The sequence below is a fragment of the Anolis carolinensis genome, unplaced genomic scaffold (assembly GCF_035594765.1).
Source record: "Anolis carolinensis isolate JA03-04 unplaced genomic scaffold, rAnoCar3.1.pri scaffold_9, whole genome shotgun sequence".
Taxonomy (NCBI): Eukaryota; Metazoa; Chordata; class Lepidosauria; order Squamata; family Dactyloidae; genus Anolis; species Anolis carolinensis.
Window position 1 is genome coordinate 28,462,019 of NW_026943820.1, and position 21,174 is coordinate 28,483,192.

Sequence of the window (21,174 nt, forward strand, 5' to 3'; positions counted from 1 at the left end):
ATTATTTATATCCTGCTTCATGTGTCCCGAAAGAGACTCAAATGTATCTATCATTATTGTTATTATTGTATTTATATCCTGGCTTGAAGTAGATGATATGGCAATATAGGCCCATTAGGATGATGTAGACAGAAACTGGATTAGTCCCCTCTATAACATGCTATATAATACACTAGCTGTGCCCGGCCACGCGTTGCTGTGGCAAAGTGGTGGTGGTATCGGTTAAAACTTGTTGTGGAATTTTTATTTGACGTTATTTGTATTTTTTAAAATTAATTTTATTGTCACTTATCTTTTTTATTTATTATATTTTATTATTTTGTTGTATTATTTTTAGTCATTTTGTTATAGTATTTTATTGTATTAATTATTTTAGTGTTTTTAATAATTTTTTATTGTATTATTTGTATTTATTTTTTTATCATTTTATTAACACTGGGCTGAGTGGGTTGCTAGGAGACCAAGTGGGCGGAGCTTAGCCTTCTAACTGGCAGCAATTGGATAAAAACAATTATTCCTCTCCCTCTAATTAAGAATTTATTTTTCTTTTCTTTTTGTTGTATCAACCTAGAGGCATGGATGAGGGGTTGCAATGTCAATTTTCGAGGTTGTGGGGTGTTTACTTTTGTTGTTTTGTCCGCTGCCGTGATGCCATCACTCTTTTATATATATAGATATATTAGGCCCCAGTAACATGCTGGTTGCCATCATCATGGTTTTCTTGATCTTTAACTGCAACCCAGCTTTTGCCCTTTCTTCTTTCACCTTGGTTAGAAGGCTCCTCAGCTCCTCCTCCCTTTCAGCCATCAAAGTGGTATCATCTACCTATTTAAGGTTGTTAATATTTCTTCCAGCAATTTTAACTCCAGCCTTGGGTTCATCAAGACCCGCACGTACGTCACATGATGTGTTCTGCGTACAAGTTGAATAGGGCGGGTCTCAATCTTGAACCAGTCTCCTGTTCCGTGGTCTGTTCTTACTGTTGTTACTTGATCATCATACAGATTCCTCAGGAGACAGACAAGGTGACCTGGTATCCCCATTCCAGCAAGAACTTGCCACAATTTATTATGATCCACATTGTCAAAAGGCTTTAGAATAGTCAATAAAGCAGAAATAGATGTCTTTCTGAAAACATATATTTCTGGAGATATAAAGCAGGATATAGTAGTAGTAATAGATACATAGCCGCTTTGAGTCTCCAACTGAAAAGACAGAGGAGGATATAAATATAATAATTGTACACATAATAAAAGTGTACAATAAAATATACATAATAAAAGTCCACACACACCTCTGTGGAATAATGTCCAGAGTGGGAGAAAGAACCCTTGTCTGTTGGAAGCAAGTGTGAATGTTGCAATTAACAAGCTTGATTAGCATTGAGTATTTCTATTACTATGACTTCTAGACTGACCAAGATTCATTTTAATGCCTCCAAGGGTAGCCCTGTTTCTGGGTATACTGGACCTGCAAATGCCAAAAATGGCACCAGTTTCCCCACTATCAGCTCTAGTTCCAGGACACATTATTATTATTATTATTATTATTATTATTATTATTATTATTATTATTATTATTATTATTATTATTACTGATACACTAGCCAAGACACATATCGATGCCTCCAAGGTTAGCCCTGGTTATGGGTCTATTGCAGCTGCTTTTTCCAAAAAATGGCACCAGTTTTCCCCAAACAGCGCTAGATCCAGGACACCACTTATTTTCCATATTATTATTATTATTACTATTACTGTGACTTCTGCTATGACCCTATCAGTTCAGTTCTACTTATTATTACTGTGACTGCTACACTGACCGAGATACATGTCGGTGCCTTCTTTCTGGGTATATTTGACCTGCTGGCTCTAACAATGGCACCATTTTCGCTAGGCTACAAGACTGGGGAGACGCAGAACGTCCGAAACAGGCATTACGAATGTATATGTGTTTTTTATTACAATGCATCATAAGTTATAGCTTTATTGACAGCAGGCTCCAACACATGTGAAAGGGGAGTGGGATTGTGGAGGGGGAGACAGCCCTCTGTGATACTGACTTGGGAAAGAGGACACCTCTTTCGTCCCAAAGAAACTTGCGGAACCCGGTTCGAGTCGCAGAAAAGGAAGCAGGAGGGAGGCACAGCTCCGGGAAGGCCTCCTTGGAAGAGATCTTGCCTTGTAAGGCACTGGGGTGGGAGCAGAACCCCGCCTGGGCCTTTTCCCTCCTTTTGGCGGTAGAGACAGGGACCGCACAAAGAGTAGACAGCGTTGTTGTTATCGGGGCTCCTCTCACTCCAAGACGGCCATCAGGAGGTGCAGCTCTCGGAAAGCGCTCCCGTGGCGCCCGCTCAGCCCAGACTTGTTCTTGATGACGTTGCTGATGTTCTTCAGTTGCTTGTAGCAAAGGCGGCATTTGTGGAGCCTGCAGTCGAAAGAGGAAAGTGGAAACCCACACAAACATTTAATGAAGCCGTTACCAAAGGAATCCCAATCCTGGCACTTTGGAAATCAAGGACCGGGCTGTGGCGCAGCTGGTTAGTAGCCAGTTGCAATAAATCACTACTGACCGAGAGGTCATGAGTTCGAAGCCAGCCCAGGTCAGAGTAAGCCCCCAACCATTGATAGCCTACCTTGCTGTTGAGCTAAGCAGCCCGAAAGACAGTTGCATCTGTCAAGTAGAAAATTTAGGTACTGCTTTATGCGGGGAGGCTAATTTAACTCATTTACAACACCATAAAACCTTCCAGCAGTGTGCGGAAAGGAATGAGGAAGTACTGTATTACCATCAAGGACTCGGTGTCAGAAGTGGGTGATGAAGCAGCCGGAATTGAGCATAGCCCCATGAAGCCAGAGGCTAGAAAATGTTAAATTGCCTCTGTGTCTGTCTATATGTTGTATGTCTAATGGCACTGAATGTTTGCCATGTCTATGTGTGCATTGTAATCCGCCCTTAATCCCCTTCGGGTTGAGAAGGGCGGAATATAAATACTGTAAATAAATAAATAAATAAAATAAGTGGAGGCCATGAAAAGGAATCATTTGATGGGAGTCTGCAGCATATATATATATATATATATATATACACACACACACACACACACACACATACATATATATCGCCTTGACCCCATAGGTAAAGCAAGGCCAGCCCTCCCTCCCCTCAGAAGGGTGCACTACCTCTCCTCCCGGGAGATGTCCACCCCGACGGAAGGCGGCGCAGCCAGGATGTCGGTGATCAGTGGGAGGAACCGCTGCAGGATCAGCTTCAAAGAAGTGCAGCCCGTCTGGACATAACTGATTGAGAGAGAGAAAGAGGGAAAGAAAGAGGACAATCGGGATGGGAAATGGTGGAGTGGCAGGGTTGCATTGCACTCTGTACCACTTTTTTTGTTTCCGGGTTATAAATGTCATCTCCTAATTGGTTTTATCATCAAAACATGGGAAAAGTTGATTAAACTGCACAAACTTTTCTTTGCAGGAGGGACATCCTGCAGCACATTACGTTATTATATTATACTTGTATGATATTACCTATAATGATATTATATAATTAAATAATTATAATATATCACATTATGTAACACCTTTTTTTCCTGGCTTATACATGTCATCTCCTAATTGGTTCTATCATAAAAACATGGGAAAAGTTTATTAAACTGCCATAACTTAGATTTGCGGGAGGGACATCCTGCAGCACATATTATATAACAATTTTATTTTATTATATAATTATATAATATAATAATATAATAATAATAAATGTAATACTAATAGCACTCTGTAACATGCATTTTGCTCCTGGGTTATCAATACCATCTCTTAATTGGTTCTATCATAAAAACATGGAAAAAGTTTATTAAATTGCCAAAACTTTGTTTCTGTGGGAGCAACATCCTGCAGCAAGTATTATTATTATTATTATATTTTATTATTATATCTTATTATATAATTACATGATTGCCAAAACTTTGTTTCTGCGGGAGGGACATCCTGCAGCAAGTATTATTATTATTGTCGTTGTTGTTGTATTTATTATTATATTTTATTATTATTATATTTTATTATATAATTGCCAGAACTTTGTTTCTGCGGGAGAGACATGATGCAGCAGCACATTTTGAAATAGTTTTCCAATGAATATCTCATCATCGAGTCTCGAGTAATTCAACCTAGTTTGTGGCAGCCAGAAAAACAAAGTTTCAGGAGTAGAACAACTGCTTTCAAAATAAGGACTGCTCAATTAAACAGGAATAACACTTTCAAACCAGGAATAGATCATTTTTCTTATTTTGTTCCATAATGTTATGGCCTGCAGGCAGGACACCCGTGTGTTGCTCCAGGTTGAGGCTTGCCATTTCAATCTGGAGCAAGTCTTCCTATTTAACACTCTCCAGATCAAACTGCGCCTTGTCTCTGAGATGCTGCACCCTCTGCCCTCCTCTGCAAGACACACCTTTCGTATTTGCTTTGCAAGAGCTTCTCAATCTGGGGCAGGATGACGGTGCACAGATCCAGCTTCCAAAGGGACCTGGGAAAAGAGCAGAAATGGGGTCCAGAGGGATGCAATGAGACATCCAAAGCCTCATAGCGAAGGGGGATCTTTTATGACTGTGCCTCATTGTGGAGGAACTCTTCTCCTTTAACTGGTTTCACATTCCAATAAATTCAATAATTTTATATGCTTTAAGTCCGCTTATGTTGTCCTCACTGACTTCTTTAGAATGGATGACATTCATTTTAAGGCACACTGCCCGGAAATCCCCACATATAGGATGGGATCTAAACACTTAATAACACTAAGTGACACGAATAAACCCCCCACATTGAATGGCTCTCTGTGTAAAAGCACTGGAACACAAGGGCAGGATTGTGGTGGATGCCTTGGTTCACTATACAATCTTACTATTATTATTATTACTAATAATAATAATAATATTTAGCATTATTCAGGAGGCTTTGGTGGTGCAGCGTGTTAAAGCACTGAGCTGCTGAACCTGCGGACCCAAAGGTTTCAGGTTCCAATCCAGGGAGCGGAATGAGTGCCCACTGTTAGCCCGAGCTTCTGCCAACCTAGCAGTTTGAAACCATGCAAATGTGAGTAGATCAATAGGTACTGCTCTGGTATTATTATTATTATTATTATTATTATTATTAACAACTGCATTTCTATACTGCTTTTCTCACCCCTGGGGGGGGACTCAAAGTAGTTTACAACATAATAAATGGAAAAATTCAATGCCTCACATATGTATAAAAATATATCACATATCTAAATCAAAAACATATAACTAGATTAAACTATTAAAACTCTAAAAACATCAAACAGACATACACATGAAACATATTATTGCAGCAATTAACGTAGATCCCTTCTACTTTAATTGCTGCAATAGGAAGGTAACAGCACATTATGCAGTTATGCCAGCGACATGACCTTGGGGGTGTCTATGGACAACGCTGGCAGTTCGCTTTAGAAATGGAGATGAGCACCAACCTGCAGAGCCGGACATGACTGGACTTAATGGACTTTACCAACCTTACCATTATTCATTTCTCTATGAAACACAATTTTTGTTCCTGGGTTCTAAATGTCGTTTCTGAATTGGTTCTATCATAAAAACATGGAGGGATTGCAAAGGATGCCTTGTGTTCACCATCCATCCTATTATTGTTGTTCTTGTTCCTTAGCATTATTCATTACTCTATGTAACACCATTTTTGTTCTTGGGTTATCATTTCCTAATTGGTTCTATCATAAAAACATGGAGAAAGTTGCAAAGGCCCTGCTGCTAAGCACATAGACAAGATTCATCCCAGTGCCCGGCGCATGGTATATTTCTAACAACGAGTTTCTTTAAGAGGGAAAATGTGGCATATAAGTATAACAAGAACAGAGCAAGAACAGAGGTGCTTTGAGCAGAGAGGGACTCACGCCTTTTGGTTGACGATGTTCAGGAGATCCACCACGACTGAGAGATCATTGATGGCCACCGCTGAGTCCACCGAGGTCTGCAAAAACGACAACCCAGAAGAGAGGGGTTGAGTGGCCCTCAGCCGGAGGATGGTGCCCATAGCACATCAGGAACAAAGCATTTATATCTTCAATGCAGACTATTTATCGTAATTTCCCCTCTTCACCATGGCCATAGCCATAATCTATATATATAAAAGAGTGATGGCATCACGGCAGCGGACAAAACAACAAAAGTAAACACCCCACAACCTCGAAAATTGACATCACAACTCCTCATCCATGCCTCTAGGTTGATACAACAAAAAGAAAAGAAAAATAAAGTCCTAATTAGAGGGAGAAGAATAATTGTTTTTATCCAATTGCTGCCAGTTAGAAGGCTAAGCTCTGCTTACTTGGTCTCCTAGCAACCCACTCAGCCCAGGGGACCCTTTACCCTAACTACCATCAATTCCTCAATAATTTATTTCCCATACCACCATACTTCGCCACAGCAATGCGTGGCTGGGCACAGCTAGTAATAATATAGTTTGTAACTTTAGTGTCTTGCCTTGATGTCTCCGGTGTTCCAGACGGCCCTGACAGTGTCCAGGTTCTTGTGTCGGGAGGTGAGCACCACGCACATGGTGTCGTGGCCCTTCCGGATCTGGGAGACGGCCTCCTCATCCACAATCTCTGCCAGGCTTTGGTTCTTCACGGCCTAGAGGCAGAGAGATGGAACGAAGGAGAGAGATATATAAAGGGCCATTGAGTATGCAACCCACAGAAAGAGAGCTGGCCATCTCTGAAAATGTCTAGCAACAGTGGGAGATGTGGGAGATGTGATGGGGAACCTCCAAAGAGGGTCCTCCAGTAAGGACCTCAACACCCAAACCCAGAATCCGCTAGAAACAAGCCATAAAACTGGATGGACAGTAAAACAAGGTTTTATTCCACAATGCTATCAGCCCAGTGCTTGACTGTAGGGATATTTGGTATCTCTTGCTAGCAGATACTATGTATCATGGGACGAAAAGAGAGAAAATACTCAGGATGATGCTCTGCTTAGGTGTAGCAAAAAGACAACACTTAATTTTGTCATACATTTCATTTAAAGGTCCAAAGCTAAAATAACTATGTATCTATCTATGGCTGGAGTTACACTTAATGTCCCTGTTCCAATTTACATCCAAATTCAATATAAGAACAAACCTACAGAACTGAACACATATATACGCATATATACATACAGATTTTTATACATATATACGTTTCAGACAACGTAGGAAAAGGTGTGTGTATACACACACACGCACACATACATACATACATACATACTCTCATATACATAGCTCTCTTTCCCCCCCGGATTCCCTGCCAAGTGTAACACCCACCGGCAGGAAGTCAGAGGCCTTGAGGCCAATGGGTTCATTCCGGGCGGCTGGGATGACGGCTGAAGGCTCCGTCCGGGCCAAAGGAGTTGAGGAGGCCAGGGGTGGCCGCTGCACAGGTTCTGGCTGCAAGGAAAGAAGGAAGGAGCACATGTGATCGTTGTGGTCTGTGGTTTGATTGAAATGGAATGCTTGGTGTATGCTTGGGATCTGGCAAGGCCATATTAAGGCCTAAATGATGAAGGTGCCATCCTAAGAAGATTGAAGCCTAAAACTGCATTATGGAAGATATGAAAAGTGCTGATGGAGGAAACTGCTGACAATAACTGAACAGGATACTTCCGAGGTAAACAATATATTTATATGATCAGATACAATGGTTCCTTAAGTTAAAGAAGTCAGACAGTTCCTTACGTTACAGAGGAAAATAAAATCTGTACAGAACTGATGGAGAGTCAGCATGTTTTAGCTGGATAAGTCAATCGATCAAGGCAACAGGAAAATTTGCTACATAAAGAGAGCTGACAGACGGGAGCTCACCCCATCTCGTGGCTTCAAACCATCAACATTCAGGTCAGCAGTTCAGCTGGGAAAAGAGTTTAAACCATTGAGCCACTGCAGCTTCAATAATAATAATAATAATAACAACAACAGAACCCTAGAGTTGAAAAACTAGAGCAAAATGTGCTATAGTAGCGGGATGTGCATAGTAGCACATCCCGCAAGAGCAAAGTTTGTGCAGTTTAATAAACTTTTCGAATGTTCTTATGACAGAACCAATTAGGAAATGACATTTCTAACCCAGGAATAAAAATATGTTACATAGGGTTGTTGTTGTTGTTATTATTATTATTATTATTATTATTATTATTATTGTGTTTATTATGTATTACCTATTATAAACTATCCTCTATTCTACTGTCTAAATGACTAGGACAGGCATGAGCCAACTTCGGCCCTCCCTCCACACGTTTTGGACTCTTAGGCTGTTAGGAATGGTGGGAGTTACAGTCCAAAACATCTGGTAGGAGGGCCAAAGTTGGCACATGCCTGGACTAGGAAGAGATAACAGTCATATCTATAACTATATATAGACAAGTGTGAATGCTGTCCCAAAGGGCAACTTCCCTTAGTGCTAGAGAATAACAAGGGCCGTGATGTTGAAATGACTGTCCCATAACCAGGGCTGTACATACATTGTTCTCTTGGCTCGGCAGGGGGGCCAGGAGGTCCGCAGTCTGGCTGGGCTTGGAGGCCTCTTTGGCAACCGGCGGTGGTTCTACGGTGAAAAAGGAAGCAAAGCATGGAGTCTGGATACGTTGCCGGATTACGACTCCAGAATACCTCACCACGGGCGATGCCGGCAAAAGGGGAGTCAACACCCATGCCAGGAGCATAGGGGTTTCTCAAGTCCCCAACTCAAGTCCCCAACTCACCATCTTCCGGAGGTGCAGGAAAAGGCTCACTCTTGTGCGGAGGAGTTCGGGCTGCAAGGAGAGAGAGAAAAAAATGGTTTGGGATGGCTTTTCTTTTGCAAAATATAGCCAAATAACGCCTCTCTCTCTACAGTCGCTCCCAGACTGAAGAAGTGGATAAACGAAACCATGAATACTGTGTTTGGGAAAGAAGAGGAAGGCCACATTATCCATAACTAAATGAAGCCAGGATGATTATTTTGGTTCGCACTCACAGATTAAATTCTTGGGCTGGAAGATCTTTTTGTCCCAATGGATTTCATTATTACTATTATTATTATTATTATTATTGACACAAAGACAGAGTATGACACAGCCAACGAAATATATATGCTGGATTATTATTATTATAATTATTATTATTATGGCTCCCACTCACTGATGGAATTCTTTAGCCGGAAGATCTCTTGGTAATGCACTGCATTCTGGATATTATTATTGTTGTTGTTACTATTCTCATAATTATAATTCTGGGTCCCACTCACTGATGGAATTCGTTGGTTGGAAAATCTCTTGGTAAGCCACTGCATTCTGGATATTATTACTATTATTGCTACTATTCTCATTATTATAATTCTGGGTTCCACTCACTGATGGAATTCTTTGGCTGGAAGATCTCTTGGTAGTCCTCTGGGTTCTGGATTTCGGCGGTGGATTCCTTCTCTTCCCGGTCGTCTTCGCTGCTGGGGCTGCGCCTCTCGCTCTCCGAGTTGTGCTTGACTCTGCAACACAAGGTTTGCACGGTTCTGTCTCCGGCTGGCAAAAGTGTTTCAGACCGGCCATCTCATCAGCCCCAGCGAGTGGGGATGGAGGGACCTGAAACCCAAACCACTGAGAGACCGCCAAGTGCTGCTCACCGCTGAGGTTTGCTGCATGCGGTGGAGGGCCGTTCGTAGATGCGCCGCAGGGAGGATCCAGTTGGCGGGAGCTGCTGCGCGGGGGGTCGGTCATCCCGGATCAGGCCCTGGAGGCCGGAGCCAGATCTGGTGACACGGTTGAGGTCCACCACGAAGGAGGAGACCACGCTTTGCGAGAAAGAGACGCCGATCTGGGAAAGAGAAGGCAAGTCCCAGATCTGATCATGTGGTCTGTAGCCCCTCCCACAACCTCAAGAAACATAGAGTAAAAGGAAAGCTGCATACCAAAGACATACATATACAATACAGTAAACAAACAGAATCATATACAAACAAATTACTAGTGGTGGCTTGAAGAAGGTTGCTATTTCCATAAGGATGCTTTTAGAATAATAATAATAATAATAATATGAACAAATCGTGCTGGGGAAGAGAAAAAGAACATGATAGCTTTGCCTTAGGGTCACTCTAAGTCAGAAACAACTGCCACCCTTGCTTGCCATAAGGATGCCAAGGGCCTTTAGAATAATAGTAGTAGTAATAATGAATCATAGGCTCATGCAGTCGAACCCACTTCTGCCAGGCAGGAAAAGCACAAACAAAACACCCCTGACAGATGGCCCCCCAGTTGCTGCTTAATAACAACAATAAAAATAAAAATGACAAAATCTCCTTTGAACAAATCTCGCCAGGAAAGACAAAAGGAAACCCATGATAGGCTTGGTTTATGGTCACTTTAAGTCAGAAACAACTGCCACCTTTGCCTGTCAGAAAGATGCATTTAAAATACTACTACTACTACTACTACTACTAATAATAATAATAATAATAATAATATTATAAACAAATCTTTCTGGGAAAGAAAAAAAAATGAAACCCATGATAGATTTGGGTCACTCTAGGGTCACTCTAAATTGGAAACAACTGTCACCTTTGCCTGCCAGAAGGATGCTAAGGGCCTTCATAATAATAATAATAATAATAATAATAATAATAATAATAATAATAATAATAATAATAAACATCACACAGTCCTAGACGCTTGGGAAGTGTTTGACTTGTGATTTTGTGATACGAAATCCAGCATATCTATCTTGTTTGCTGTGTCATAATAAAATAATATACATCACACAGTCCTAGACGCTTGGGAAGTGTTTGACTTGTGATTTTGTGATACGAAATCCAGCATATCTATCTTGTTTGCTGTGTCATACAATGTTGTTGTGTCAATAATAATAATAATAATAATACTATGAACAAACCTTGCCTGGGAAGAGAAAAAACCCCATTATAGGTTTGCCTTAGGGTCACTGTAAGTCGGAAGCAGCTGCCACCTTTCCCTGCCAAAAGGATACTAAAGGCCTTTGAGAAGAGGAAAAATGGGGTGCCCTATGTGATGCAAAGGGACAGTGGCCCCTTGAGTGACTCACCAACTGGTTGTTGCAGATGGAGAGGTCAGCCACTTTGCTCCAGCTGACGGGCACTACGTCGAAGCAGCGCTCCGGTTCCCAGCCGTAAACTCGCAGGGCGTCCTGGCAGCCGGCAAAGAGGCAGCAGCCGTCCGGGTTGAAGAGGACGCACCTGGAGGAGAGGGAGAGCAGAAGCTCAGGTAGGCGGCAGGTAATGTCTCTGCTGCCGGGGCTTGAAAATGGTTCCCTTTTCTGGGCCACAACAGCCAGAATCCCCCAACCTGTCAGTCATACTAGATGGCAGAAAGAAGTCCCACCCACTCACAAGTCAAATAACAGAGAGATTAATGAAGGAGATCACAAAAATTAAAATGGAGAAATACAAAGAAATGGAAAGGAAAATTCATATTAAAATGGTACAGGACCCCAGCCCAACATTTATATATGGTCATAGGGATAATAAGCCACTGAGGATTAAATAAAGGATGGTACATCCATATGTGCCTCGGGGTGGCTCACAAAAGCACTCTGAAATTGTGGTCCCCAAAACAGAGGATTTCCTTGCTCTTTTATACAACTTTTTAAGGCGCTCACTCACCTGGCAGGTGTGGCCTCTTCCTCGATGCAGCTCACCACCTGGAACTTCTCCAAGTCCCAGAACCTGATCATTCTGGAAAGGGAAACACACACAAAACAAGTGGAAAGGTATTAGAAATCCCAAAAGCCACCACACTGTTAGATAACTAAGAGAGGTCTCCAGGAGTAAAAGGCAGCGCTGGAAGGAGCACAGAGCCCAAAGCGGAGGCAAGGAATGCCACGTGGTTCATTTCGGCTGCCTTAGTCCAACCTGAGCTTTCCAATGGGTTTCGAGGGAAGCCCATAAAGAGGTATCACCGTAATGAGGGAGAACAGGCCTTTATCCAGGACAAAAGAGGGGCTGATAAGGCCTTGTGCAAAAGGGACCCATCTGGTGACAGATAGGGCTGCTGCGTCAAGGAAGTGATAAGCACTCCAGCCCCATCCAGAGAGATAGGCACACTTCTATGGAGCTCAATAGGCTGACTGGCTCAAGTGGGTAATAAATAAATAAAATTATATTATTATTATCATTATTACTATTCTTGATATTATTACCACTATTACCAATCATCAGCACCTCTATCTGGAATTGTGTCATTTTTATTATTTTTACAAATATTATGATTGCTACTATCACTACTATTATCATTATTACTATTCATATTATTATCAGTACTATTATTCTTATTATTATTACTATCAGTACCAACCATCAGCGCCTCTATCTGGAATTGCATCATTTTTATTATTTTTACCAATATTATGATTACTATTAACACTACTATTATCATTACTATTATTTTTATAATTACTATTATTTTTGTTATTATTATTACCACCATTACCAATCATCAGCACCTCTATCTGGAATTGTGCCATTTTTATTATTTTTATGAATACTATGATTACTATCATCACTACTATTGTCATTATTACTATTACTACTATTATTCTTGTTATTATTATTACCACCACCCATCATCGGCACCTTTATCTGGAATTGTTCCAGTGCCTGCAGCTCATACGTTGGTTCCAGATAATATTTCAAACCTTGAGGTTTGAGGGGAAAAAAGGGGAGAAACAACAAACATTCTCACTGGCAGCAAATATAAAGAATGAAAGAAAAAAAAGATGAAATATTGGATATAAAGTTACAGCACAATAAAAATACAGGCAGTCCCCAAGTTACAGACAAGAGATGTTCTGTAGGTTTGTTCTTAAGTTGAATTTGTGTGCGTGCACACACACACTCTTTGGAGACCATATGGAAGGGTGAGCACCTCTGTGATGTTTATTTTGCTGTCAGAAGGTTTCACGTCACCTTCTGTGATCATTGCATTTAAATGCTCACCTGTCGGAGCTCCCCGAGGCCAAAAGGTATTCGTTGGGATGGAATTCCACCATGTTCACTGGCCCCGTGTGTCCCGCGAACTCAAACATAATCTTCCCAGCAGCCAAGTCCCAGAGCTGAATATATATAGAGAGAGACAGAGAGAAGCATTAGGCCTCCAAAAGCCTTATCTTTCCTGGCTGATTAAAGGAGAGTATATTGGATGCAGAAGGACAGAGTGGCCAAAGCAGCCGTAAAAGGGACGAGAGGCCAGAGGAGAATCACCTTCACTGTGTGATCGTCCGAGGAAGACGCCAGCCATTTCCCGTCTGGGCTGAAGCGGAGGCAGCGGACGGCCTGCGAGTGGCCCTGCAAAGGCACAAGAGACGCCATGAAGATTTCACTATGGAACAGTTTTTTTGTACCTCGGTTATAAATGTCAATTACTAATTAGTTCCATCATAAAAACACAGGAAAAGTGTATTAAACTGTCAAAACATGACTGTGCTGTGACCTCGAGCCACAAGGAAAGAAGGGTAAGAAATACAATTAATAATATTATTATTATTATCCCGCTTCTTACCTTGTACCTGAAGACGCAGCCTTTCCTTCTCACATCCCAAAGCTGCACGAAAGGGAAAAAAGAATGATTAAATAATGTGGTTAATGTGGTTCAACAGATTTAGAATGTTATCTTGAACCCGACCACTAAGAATTTGAAAATGGATACACACATATGTGGTTAAGGTGGTAAATGTGGTCAAACCCCACATAGAAGAGAAACTGGGTAGTAAAAGGATAAAGATATATAGCAGATATAATAGATTTCTGGTTGATTAAACTATATATAACACTAATGTACTAATGAGAACCTAAGAAGAGTCCTGAAATGTTCTCAAAACATCGGCTTGAAATGATAAAAGAGACTAAGGCTATTCAAATTTTTTTTTTTCGTGTCAGGAGCGGCTTGAAAAACTGCAAGTCGCTTCTGGTGTGAGAGAATTGGCCGTCTGCAAGGACATTGCCCAAGGGATGCCCGGATGTTTTGATGTTTTTACCATCCTTGTGGGAGGCTTCTCTCATGTCCCCGAATGGAGCTGGAGCTGACAGAGGGAGCTCATCCGCACTCTCATGGCCATAAATGAAAGGCAGCGAAGGCCTCACCTTAATGTTGGTGTCCATGGATCCCGAGGCCACGAAACCCCCGAACGGATGGAAGTCCAGGCTGCAGATGTTGGCTTTGTGGCCCATTAAGGTGCGGAGAACTAGGAAAGCAAAGCAAAGGAAGGGAGGAAAAACCATCGAGAAAGGAAGGAAGAGGATTGGGATTGGCTAGGAAGACTGGGACCTGTTTCTAAGCTGCAGTTCCCAATTCTGGTATCCCACAGCAGTTGTTATTCTGATGGGATTTGTAGTCATGCGATAACTGATTTAATCTGTATTTTATAACAACAACAACAAATTTATTATCCACTCCTCCTTGAGGCAGGGTACAAGATTAAATAATATTAATAATGATGATGTATCAGATGCCTCTCCATGTGGCTTGAGATGGGGTACAACAGGATTAAATAACACGAATAATAGATTTATTACCTATCTCCCCTTGCGGCTTGAGGCAGGGTCCAACAAGGTTAAATAATAATAACAGCAAAAACATTTATTTATTGATTTATTACATGCCTCTCTTTGAGGCTTGAGATGGGTTATAATGGCCTAGACATATTACTATTATTGTTGTTATTATTATTATTAGAAATGTGAAGGCATACAACAAGTAACCATAAGACCGGTACCTTGTCCAGTGAAAAAGCAGAGGAATAAGTGGCCAAGGCAGCATTTGTGAGGCCTGATCTAGAAATATTAATATTAATAATAATAATAATGGTGCAAGACTCAATGCCGGACTTACTTTTGGCAGCCTCCAGGTCCCAGATGCGAATAGAGCCGGACTGAGACCCGGCAACGATCAGCTCTTCATTGGTGTTGATCTTCACGCTCTCCACCGGCGTGGTGTGGCCTGTCAGGCTCTGGACAAAACAAACCAACAAACAGATAATCAAAACAAGCCGTGAAGCCACCAAAGGACCTCTCTTTCCTCCTTTGCTCCCTTCACAAAGGAGCCAGGCCTCACCATGATGCAGTTGGGCTTGTTGACGGACCAGATATTGACCCGGCAGTCTTCTCCACCGGTGGCAAGAAGTCGCCCAGAGCTCTTGCCCAGAACCAGGGAAGAGACACTGCTGCTGTGAGCTGTGATCTCCTCTGCAAGGAAAAGGAAAGCCACACAACTTTTGTTCCTGGGTTATCAATGTCATATCCTAATTGCTTTTATCACAAAAACATGAGGAAAGTTTATTAAACTGTAAAAAAAATGTTTCTTCTGAATGGGCATACTGCATCACATTATATTATATTATTATTATATTTATTGTTATATTATGCTAGCTTGAGGATCCAGTGGTTCCTAGGTTACTAGAAGAAGGCATTATTTGTTTTGGGATGTTAGGGTCATTTATGGCTCCAGCTCAGCGGAAGCTCTAGCTGTTTGCGGAGGTGGGAGGCTGTCTGTGTAAGTGGACACCCCCGCCACATATACACGTACACATTTTTCACTTTTATTATGTGTATAGACTATAGGATTATAGCATAAGCACAATCAGGAAGATATAAGTAGTAATACTTGAACAGGAGTACATGGAAAGGAACATAGAAAATTTCCAGGATATATTAAATCCAAAATCAAAGCTTGACTTGAACCAGGAATAAGAGAACTCAGGCTTAGCTTCTCACTCTAACACAGCATTGCCTGAACTGACCTTAAGGTAAACAACTTATTGCTTAATAGACACCCATGAAAGCATCCCATTTCCTGTGAATTTCTTTCACAATTTTCCAAGTAATCTCTCTGAATGACACAATCTATTTTCGGCTCTGATTTGTAAACAAAGACTTTTGTTGATCTCCGTAGCTGAAGGGTTCTCATGGGAACCCTCCTAATCATTCAGTTCTTCTCTCGATTCCTTATCCGCTGTTGCTACTTCTGACTCCCCTGAATGCCCTTGAGGCCCTGCACTTTCCAAGCGGGTTTTCTCACAGAGAAAACCATCATTTCCCAGATTTGAGAGCTCATCACTTTATGCCATAGGAAAGCTCACAATCCTTTCTAAATGGTCAGTTAAACATCAGCCTCTGGTGACTGACGTACAACAGAAACCTGGAACTAGTTCGAGGCCTGGATGGGGAACAAGACAAACCATATGGAGGGCTTGATTTTGCATGCTTTCCTTAGAGCTGGCTGCCTGATCACTGCAGTTGGAAACCAGCTTCAAACTGCATTAAACGGTCAGTGCGGACGGAACAGATAAGGTAAGAGGAGATGCAACTCACGCAGCTTCCAGGCCGTCTTGGTGGCGACGGCGGCAGTGGCCATCATGGGGCCGCTGAGAAGAAAGGGCCCTCTTCTTCTTCTTCCGCCAAAGAGGCCTTGTCTTCAGCAGCATTGATGGGGCTCAACCCCCCAGAAGCCCGACTCCGGTTTGTCTTCCGTCCTGCAGCGGATTCGGCAACGTTTTATTTGTAAAAGGACAAAGTTTGGACGATAGAGATGGCTTCTTTTACTTGGATTCTCTAGGAAGAGAGGTGGAGACCAGGAAGCAGCTCTAGTAACAACCTGAAGAAGAAGGAAGGAAGAAGAAAGATTCCGTCAACTGGTTTGGAAGAGACTCATTAAATGAGATTAAAGAACAGCTGTGAAAAGGTTGTCTTGCAGATCAGTTTCGTAATTAAAGCTATCATTTCCTAGAACTGTTTGCATATATATTACCCCTTAGTCCATCTCCTTTGTCTTACTCCCTTCTTCACTATTCATTATTACTATCAATAATAATAATAATAATAATTAAAATGCAATAATATTAAACATTAAAACATAGAGTTAAAACATATTAATATAAACATTGAAATCACATAATCCTAAAATCATAATTCAGAGCCATTCCAATATCAAGCTCTATAGAACATAATGTCTGATCATTCCCTTTTTTTTCTTATTGCCCAAACGCTTGGTCCCATAGCCAAGTTTTTACTTTTTTTCTGAAGGCCAGAAGGGAGGGCACTGATCTAATTTCATTGGGGAGAGAGTTCCACAGTTGAGGAGCCACCACTGATAATAATAACAACATCAACAAGAACAGTAGCATCTTCACTATTCACTATCATTGTTAATAACAGTAATAATATTCTGCTTTTTCTCTTTAAATAATAATGACAACAGTATTGCTAACAACAACAATGCAAGCAAATAGCTTGGAAAGTGGGATAAAAATAAGTCAGCCCTCTTCTGGGTTCCCACGGTCTCAGCCACTGATTAAGGTTCTGGGTTTTAGGCTGCCACTTTTGGACTCTCGCTTGCTGATGTGTTCCTGCAAGTATCTCTGTAGATCTTAGGAAGCTATTTCTTGATTTAAGGCATTAGCATGCTGGCTGATATACAAGCAGGGGATGGGCCGGAGATATCAATGCTTTGGTCCTTTCATCACAGGCTGCTACTTTCGAATGGATGTCAGATGATGCAATACCGGCTAAACAGTATAAATACTTCTGCAGTGCTGGGCGTAGACATCCTGTAATAATGTGGCATGTCTCATTAAGAGCTACATCCACTGTTTTAATATGGTGAGATGTATTCTATACTGGGCATGCATACTCGGCAGCAGAGCAACAAAACGCAAGGGCAGAGGTCTTCATTGTATCTGGTTGTGATCTCCAGGTTGTGCCAGTCAGCTTTCATACAATGTTATTTCTAGCGCCCACTTTTTGCTTGATAGCCAAGCAGTGCTTCTTGTAAGTCAGAGCACGGTCCATGGTAACTCGCAGGTATTTTGATGTACTGCAATTCTCCAATGGGATTCTTTCCTAGGTCAACCTCAGAGCCCGAGATGCTTGTCTGTTCTTAAGGCGAAAACTGCACGTCTGCATTTTAGAAGGGTTAGGAATCAGCTGGTTTTCCCTATAATAGGCAGTAAGAGCACCTAAAGCTTCAGAGAGGTTCTGTTCAACCATTTCAAAGTTCCCTGCTTGAGCAGTGATGGCATGAACATCATCATAGATGAAACTCTCTCTCCCTTCTGGCAGTGGCTAATCATTTGTGTAAATGTTAAATACTGATGGAGTAAGCACGCTCCCCTGAGGCTGGCTGTTCTTTTTTTGCCATCTGCTTCACTGACCCTGGAACTCAAGAAAAAAGCTCCTATGAAGCAGGTGAGGGGGTAATCCTTTGTGGTATTATACATTTTTCTCAGGAGAAGGCGATTATTTATGGTGTCATAAGCTGCTGACAGATCTATAAAAACAGCTCCTATAATTTGCTGTCTTTTAAAGGCATCTTCTATATGGTGAGTCAGGTTCAAAACTTGTGATGTGCAGCTTTTCCCTTTCCTGAAACCAGCTTGCTGTGGGATCATAGATGGGTCTATTTTTTCCATAATTCTTTGCAAAGTAAGTCTCTCCAGAACTTTATAAAGATGGCACAACAAGAAGATTGGTCTATAGCTTTTTGGATCATTACGGTCTTTGTCTGGTTTCAAGATGGCTATGACTCTTGTTTATGTAGGTATATCTCTCTGTGTGTACGTTTTCTGTGTGGCCCAATTGTTGATTGGGTTTGCGGATGACTAGGACATCTCGAAATTGCAGTTTTCTTTCATCTTCTATTTCTGTGGTGAACTGGATGCTTAGGTGGATGCTGTGGTCCAGGAACTGGTTGAGTTTTTCTTCTCCATGGCTCCAAATAGTGAAGGTGTTATCCACAAATCTGAACCATGTAGTGGGCTTTTCTTTTTTTCTTTTTGCTGTTTTTGCTGTTTCCAGGGCTTGTTTTTTAAAGCGTTCCAAGTAGAATTTTGCTATGACTGGGCTGAGAGGGCTCCCCATGGCTATTCCATCTTTCTGTTCATAGAATTCACTGTCCCACTGGAAGGAGCTTGTGGTGAGGCAATGGAGAAACAGGGTTGTGATGTCTTTTAATTAGTGTGATGGTGTCTGCTACTGGGACTTTGGTCAACAGAGACACCACATCGAAGCTGATCAGTTTGTCGTTGGAGTTGAGCTTGAGGCTGCTGATATTTTTCTATCTAGTGGGTTGAGTCCTTGATGAAGTGCATAGTGAGCCCAATATGGATTTGCAACTGTGCGGCTAAAATTTTTGCCAAATCATAAGTCAGGGATCCAATGGCACTCATGATAAGTCTGAGCAGGGTGGAGTCCTTGTGGAATTTGGGGAGTCCATAAAACGTAGGTGGGAGGGCTTCCAATTTGAACAGTTGTTGGCGTATGTCAAAGTTGATTGACGAGTTCTTGATCAGTGTTAATTTTCCTGGTTATTTTGTTGGTAGGGCCTTGTTTTAGTTTTTTATATGTTGTCCATCCACACCTGCCTCCAACAGACAAGAGTTCTTTCCTTTTCCCACCCTGGACTTTACACAGATACATAAACCTCCCTTGCCTAATTTTCAACATACAGTAGTCTCTCACTTATCCAAGCCTCTGGATTATCCAAGCCATTTTTGTAGTCAATGTTTTCAATATATCGTGATATTTTGGTGCTACATTTGTAAATACAGTAATTACAACATGACATTCCTGCGTATTGAACTACTTTTTCTGTCAAATTTGTTGTATAACATGATGTTTTGGTGCTTAATTTGTAAAATCATAACCTCATTTGATGTTTAATAGGCTTTTCCTTAATCCCTCCTTATTATCCAAGATATTCGCTTATCCAAGATTCTGCTGGCCCGTTTAGCTTGGATAAGTGAGACTCTACTGTACGTCACAACCTCTGAGGGTGCCTGCCACAGATGTGGGCGAAACGTCAGGAGAGAATGCTTCTGGAACATGGCCAGACAACCCAAAAGACATTACAACATGACATTTCTGCGTATTGAACTACTTTTTCTGTCAAATTTGTTGTATAACATGATGTTTTGGTGCTTAATTTGTAAAATCATAACCTAATTTAATGTTTAATAGGCTTTTTCCTTAATCCCTCCTTATTATCCAAGATATTTGCTTATCCAAGCTTCTGCTGGCCCGTTTAGCTTGGATAAGTGAGACTCTACTGTACGTCACAACCTCTGAGGGTGCCTGCCACAGATGTGGGCGAAACGTCAGGAGAGAATGCTTCTGGAACATGGCCAGACAACCCAAAAGACATTACAACATGACATTCCTGCGTATTGAACTACTTTTTCTGTCAAATTTGTTGTATAACATGATGTTTTGGTGCTTAATTTGTAAAATCATAACCTAATTTAATGTTTAATAGGCTTTTCCTTAATCCCTCCTTATTATCCAAGATATTTGCTTATCCAAGATTCTGCCAGCCCGTTTAGCTTGGATAAGTGAGACTCTACTGTACCTCACAACCTCTGAGGGTGCCTGCCACAGATGTGGGCGAAACGTCAGGAGAGAATGCTTCTGGAACATCGCCAGGCAGCCCAAAAGACGCATAGCAACCCAGTTTTTCCGGCCATGAAAGCCTTTGACAATACATAGATTATTATTATTATTGTTGTTGTTGTTAAGCAGAGGCTGGATGGCCACATGTCGGGAGTGATTTAGTTGTGCCTTCCTTTATGGCAGAAGGGGATCGACTGGATGGCCTCTGGGGGAAATTAATAATAATAATAATAATAATAATAATAGGAAAGACAGTCAAATACATTTACAGGCTACATTGACAAGCTCGATGAAGGACTATAAGATGTACCAGGCATGGGCCAACTTGGGCCTTCAGTCCAGGTGTTTTGGACTTCAACTCCCAGCATTCCTAATCGCCTCAGGCCCCTTCCTTTCCCCCCTCAGCCGCTTAAGCGGCTGAGGGGGGAAAGGAAAGGGCCTGAGGCGGTTAGGAATGCTGGGAGTTGAAGTCCAAAACACCTGGACTGAAGGCCCAAGTTGGCCCATGCCTGAGCTCTATGAATAAATACAAAATATTACTACTTACGCGGCGTCTACTTCCCTCCTTCTTCGGCCAGGCCCGTCTGGCCTGCCAGGCATCTCCTCCGCGGGCCCTGATTGGCTGCTACTTGACGACCGGAGCCTTGGCAACGAAACCCGCGCGGGTCCCGCCCTCTCCTTTTCCTTGGCTCGCGCTCCCGCCGACCAATGGGAGCGCTC

At 41.8% G+C, this 21,174-nt stretch overlaps 1 protein-coding gene across 2 annotated transcripts; it reads right to left on the reverse strand.

Annotated features, from left to right (window-relative positions):
* Window positions 1-1,933: 1,933 nt before the first annotated feature.
* Window positions 1,934-21,153, reverse strand: katnb1 (katanin regulatory subunit B1). 2 transcript variants are annotated; one of them, XM_008122919.3, is made up of 20 exons: window positions 21,002-21,153; window positions 16,384-16,666; window positions 15,128-15,258; window positions 14,906-15,023; window positions 14,158-14,258; window positions 13,577-13,618; window positions 13,279-13,362; window positions 13,015-13,130; window positions 11,683-11,754; window positions 11,106-11,256; window positions 9,676-9,866; window positions 9,410-9,540; window positions 8,780-8,830; window positions 8,540-8,622; window positions 7,347-7,469; window positions 6,524-6,673; window positions 5,935-6,011; window positions 4,456-4,530; window positions 3,180-3,296; window positions 1,934-2,424 (listed from the first exon to the last, which is right to left on the reverse strand). In XM_008122919.3, exons 2-20 carry the CDS (start codon window positions 16,427-16,429, stop codon window positions 2,292-2,294), a joined length of 1,992 nt encoding a protein of 663 aa, XP_008121126.1. In that variant the 5' UTR covers window positions 16,430-16,666; window positions 21,002-21,153; the 3' UTR covers window positions 1,934-2,291. The 2 variants fall into 2 exon arrangements, with proteins under 2 accessions (XP_008121126.1, XP_016853808.1); XM_016998319.2 differs by lacking the exon at window positions 4,456-4,530.
* Window positions 21,154-21,174: the final 21 nt, after the last annotated feature.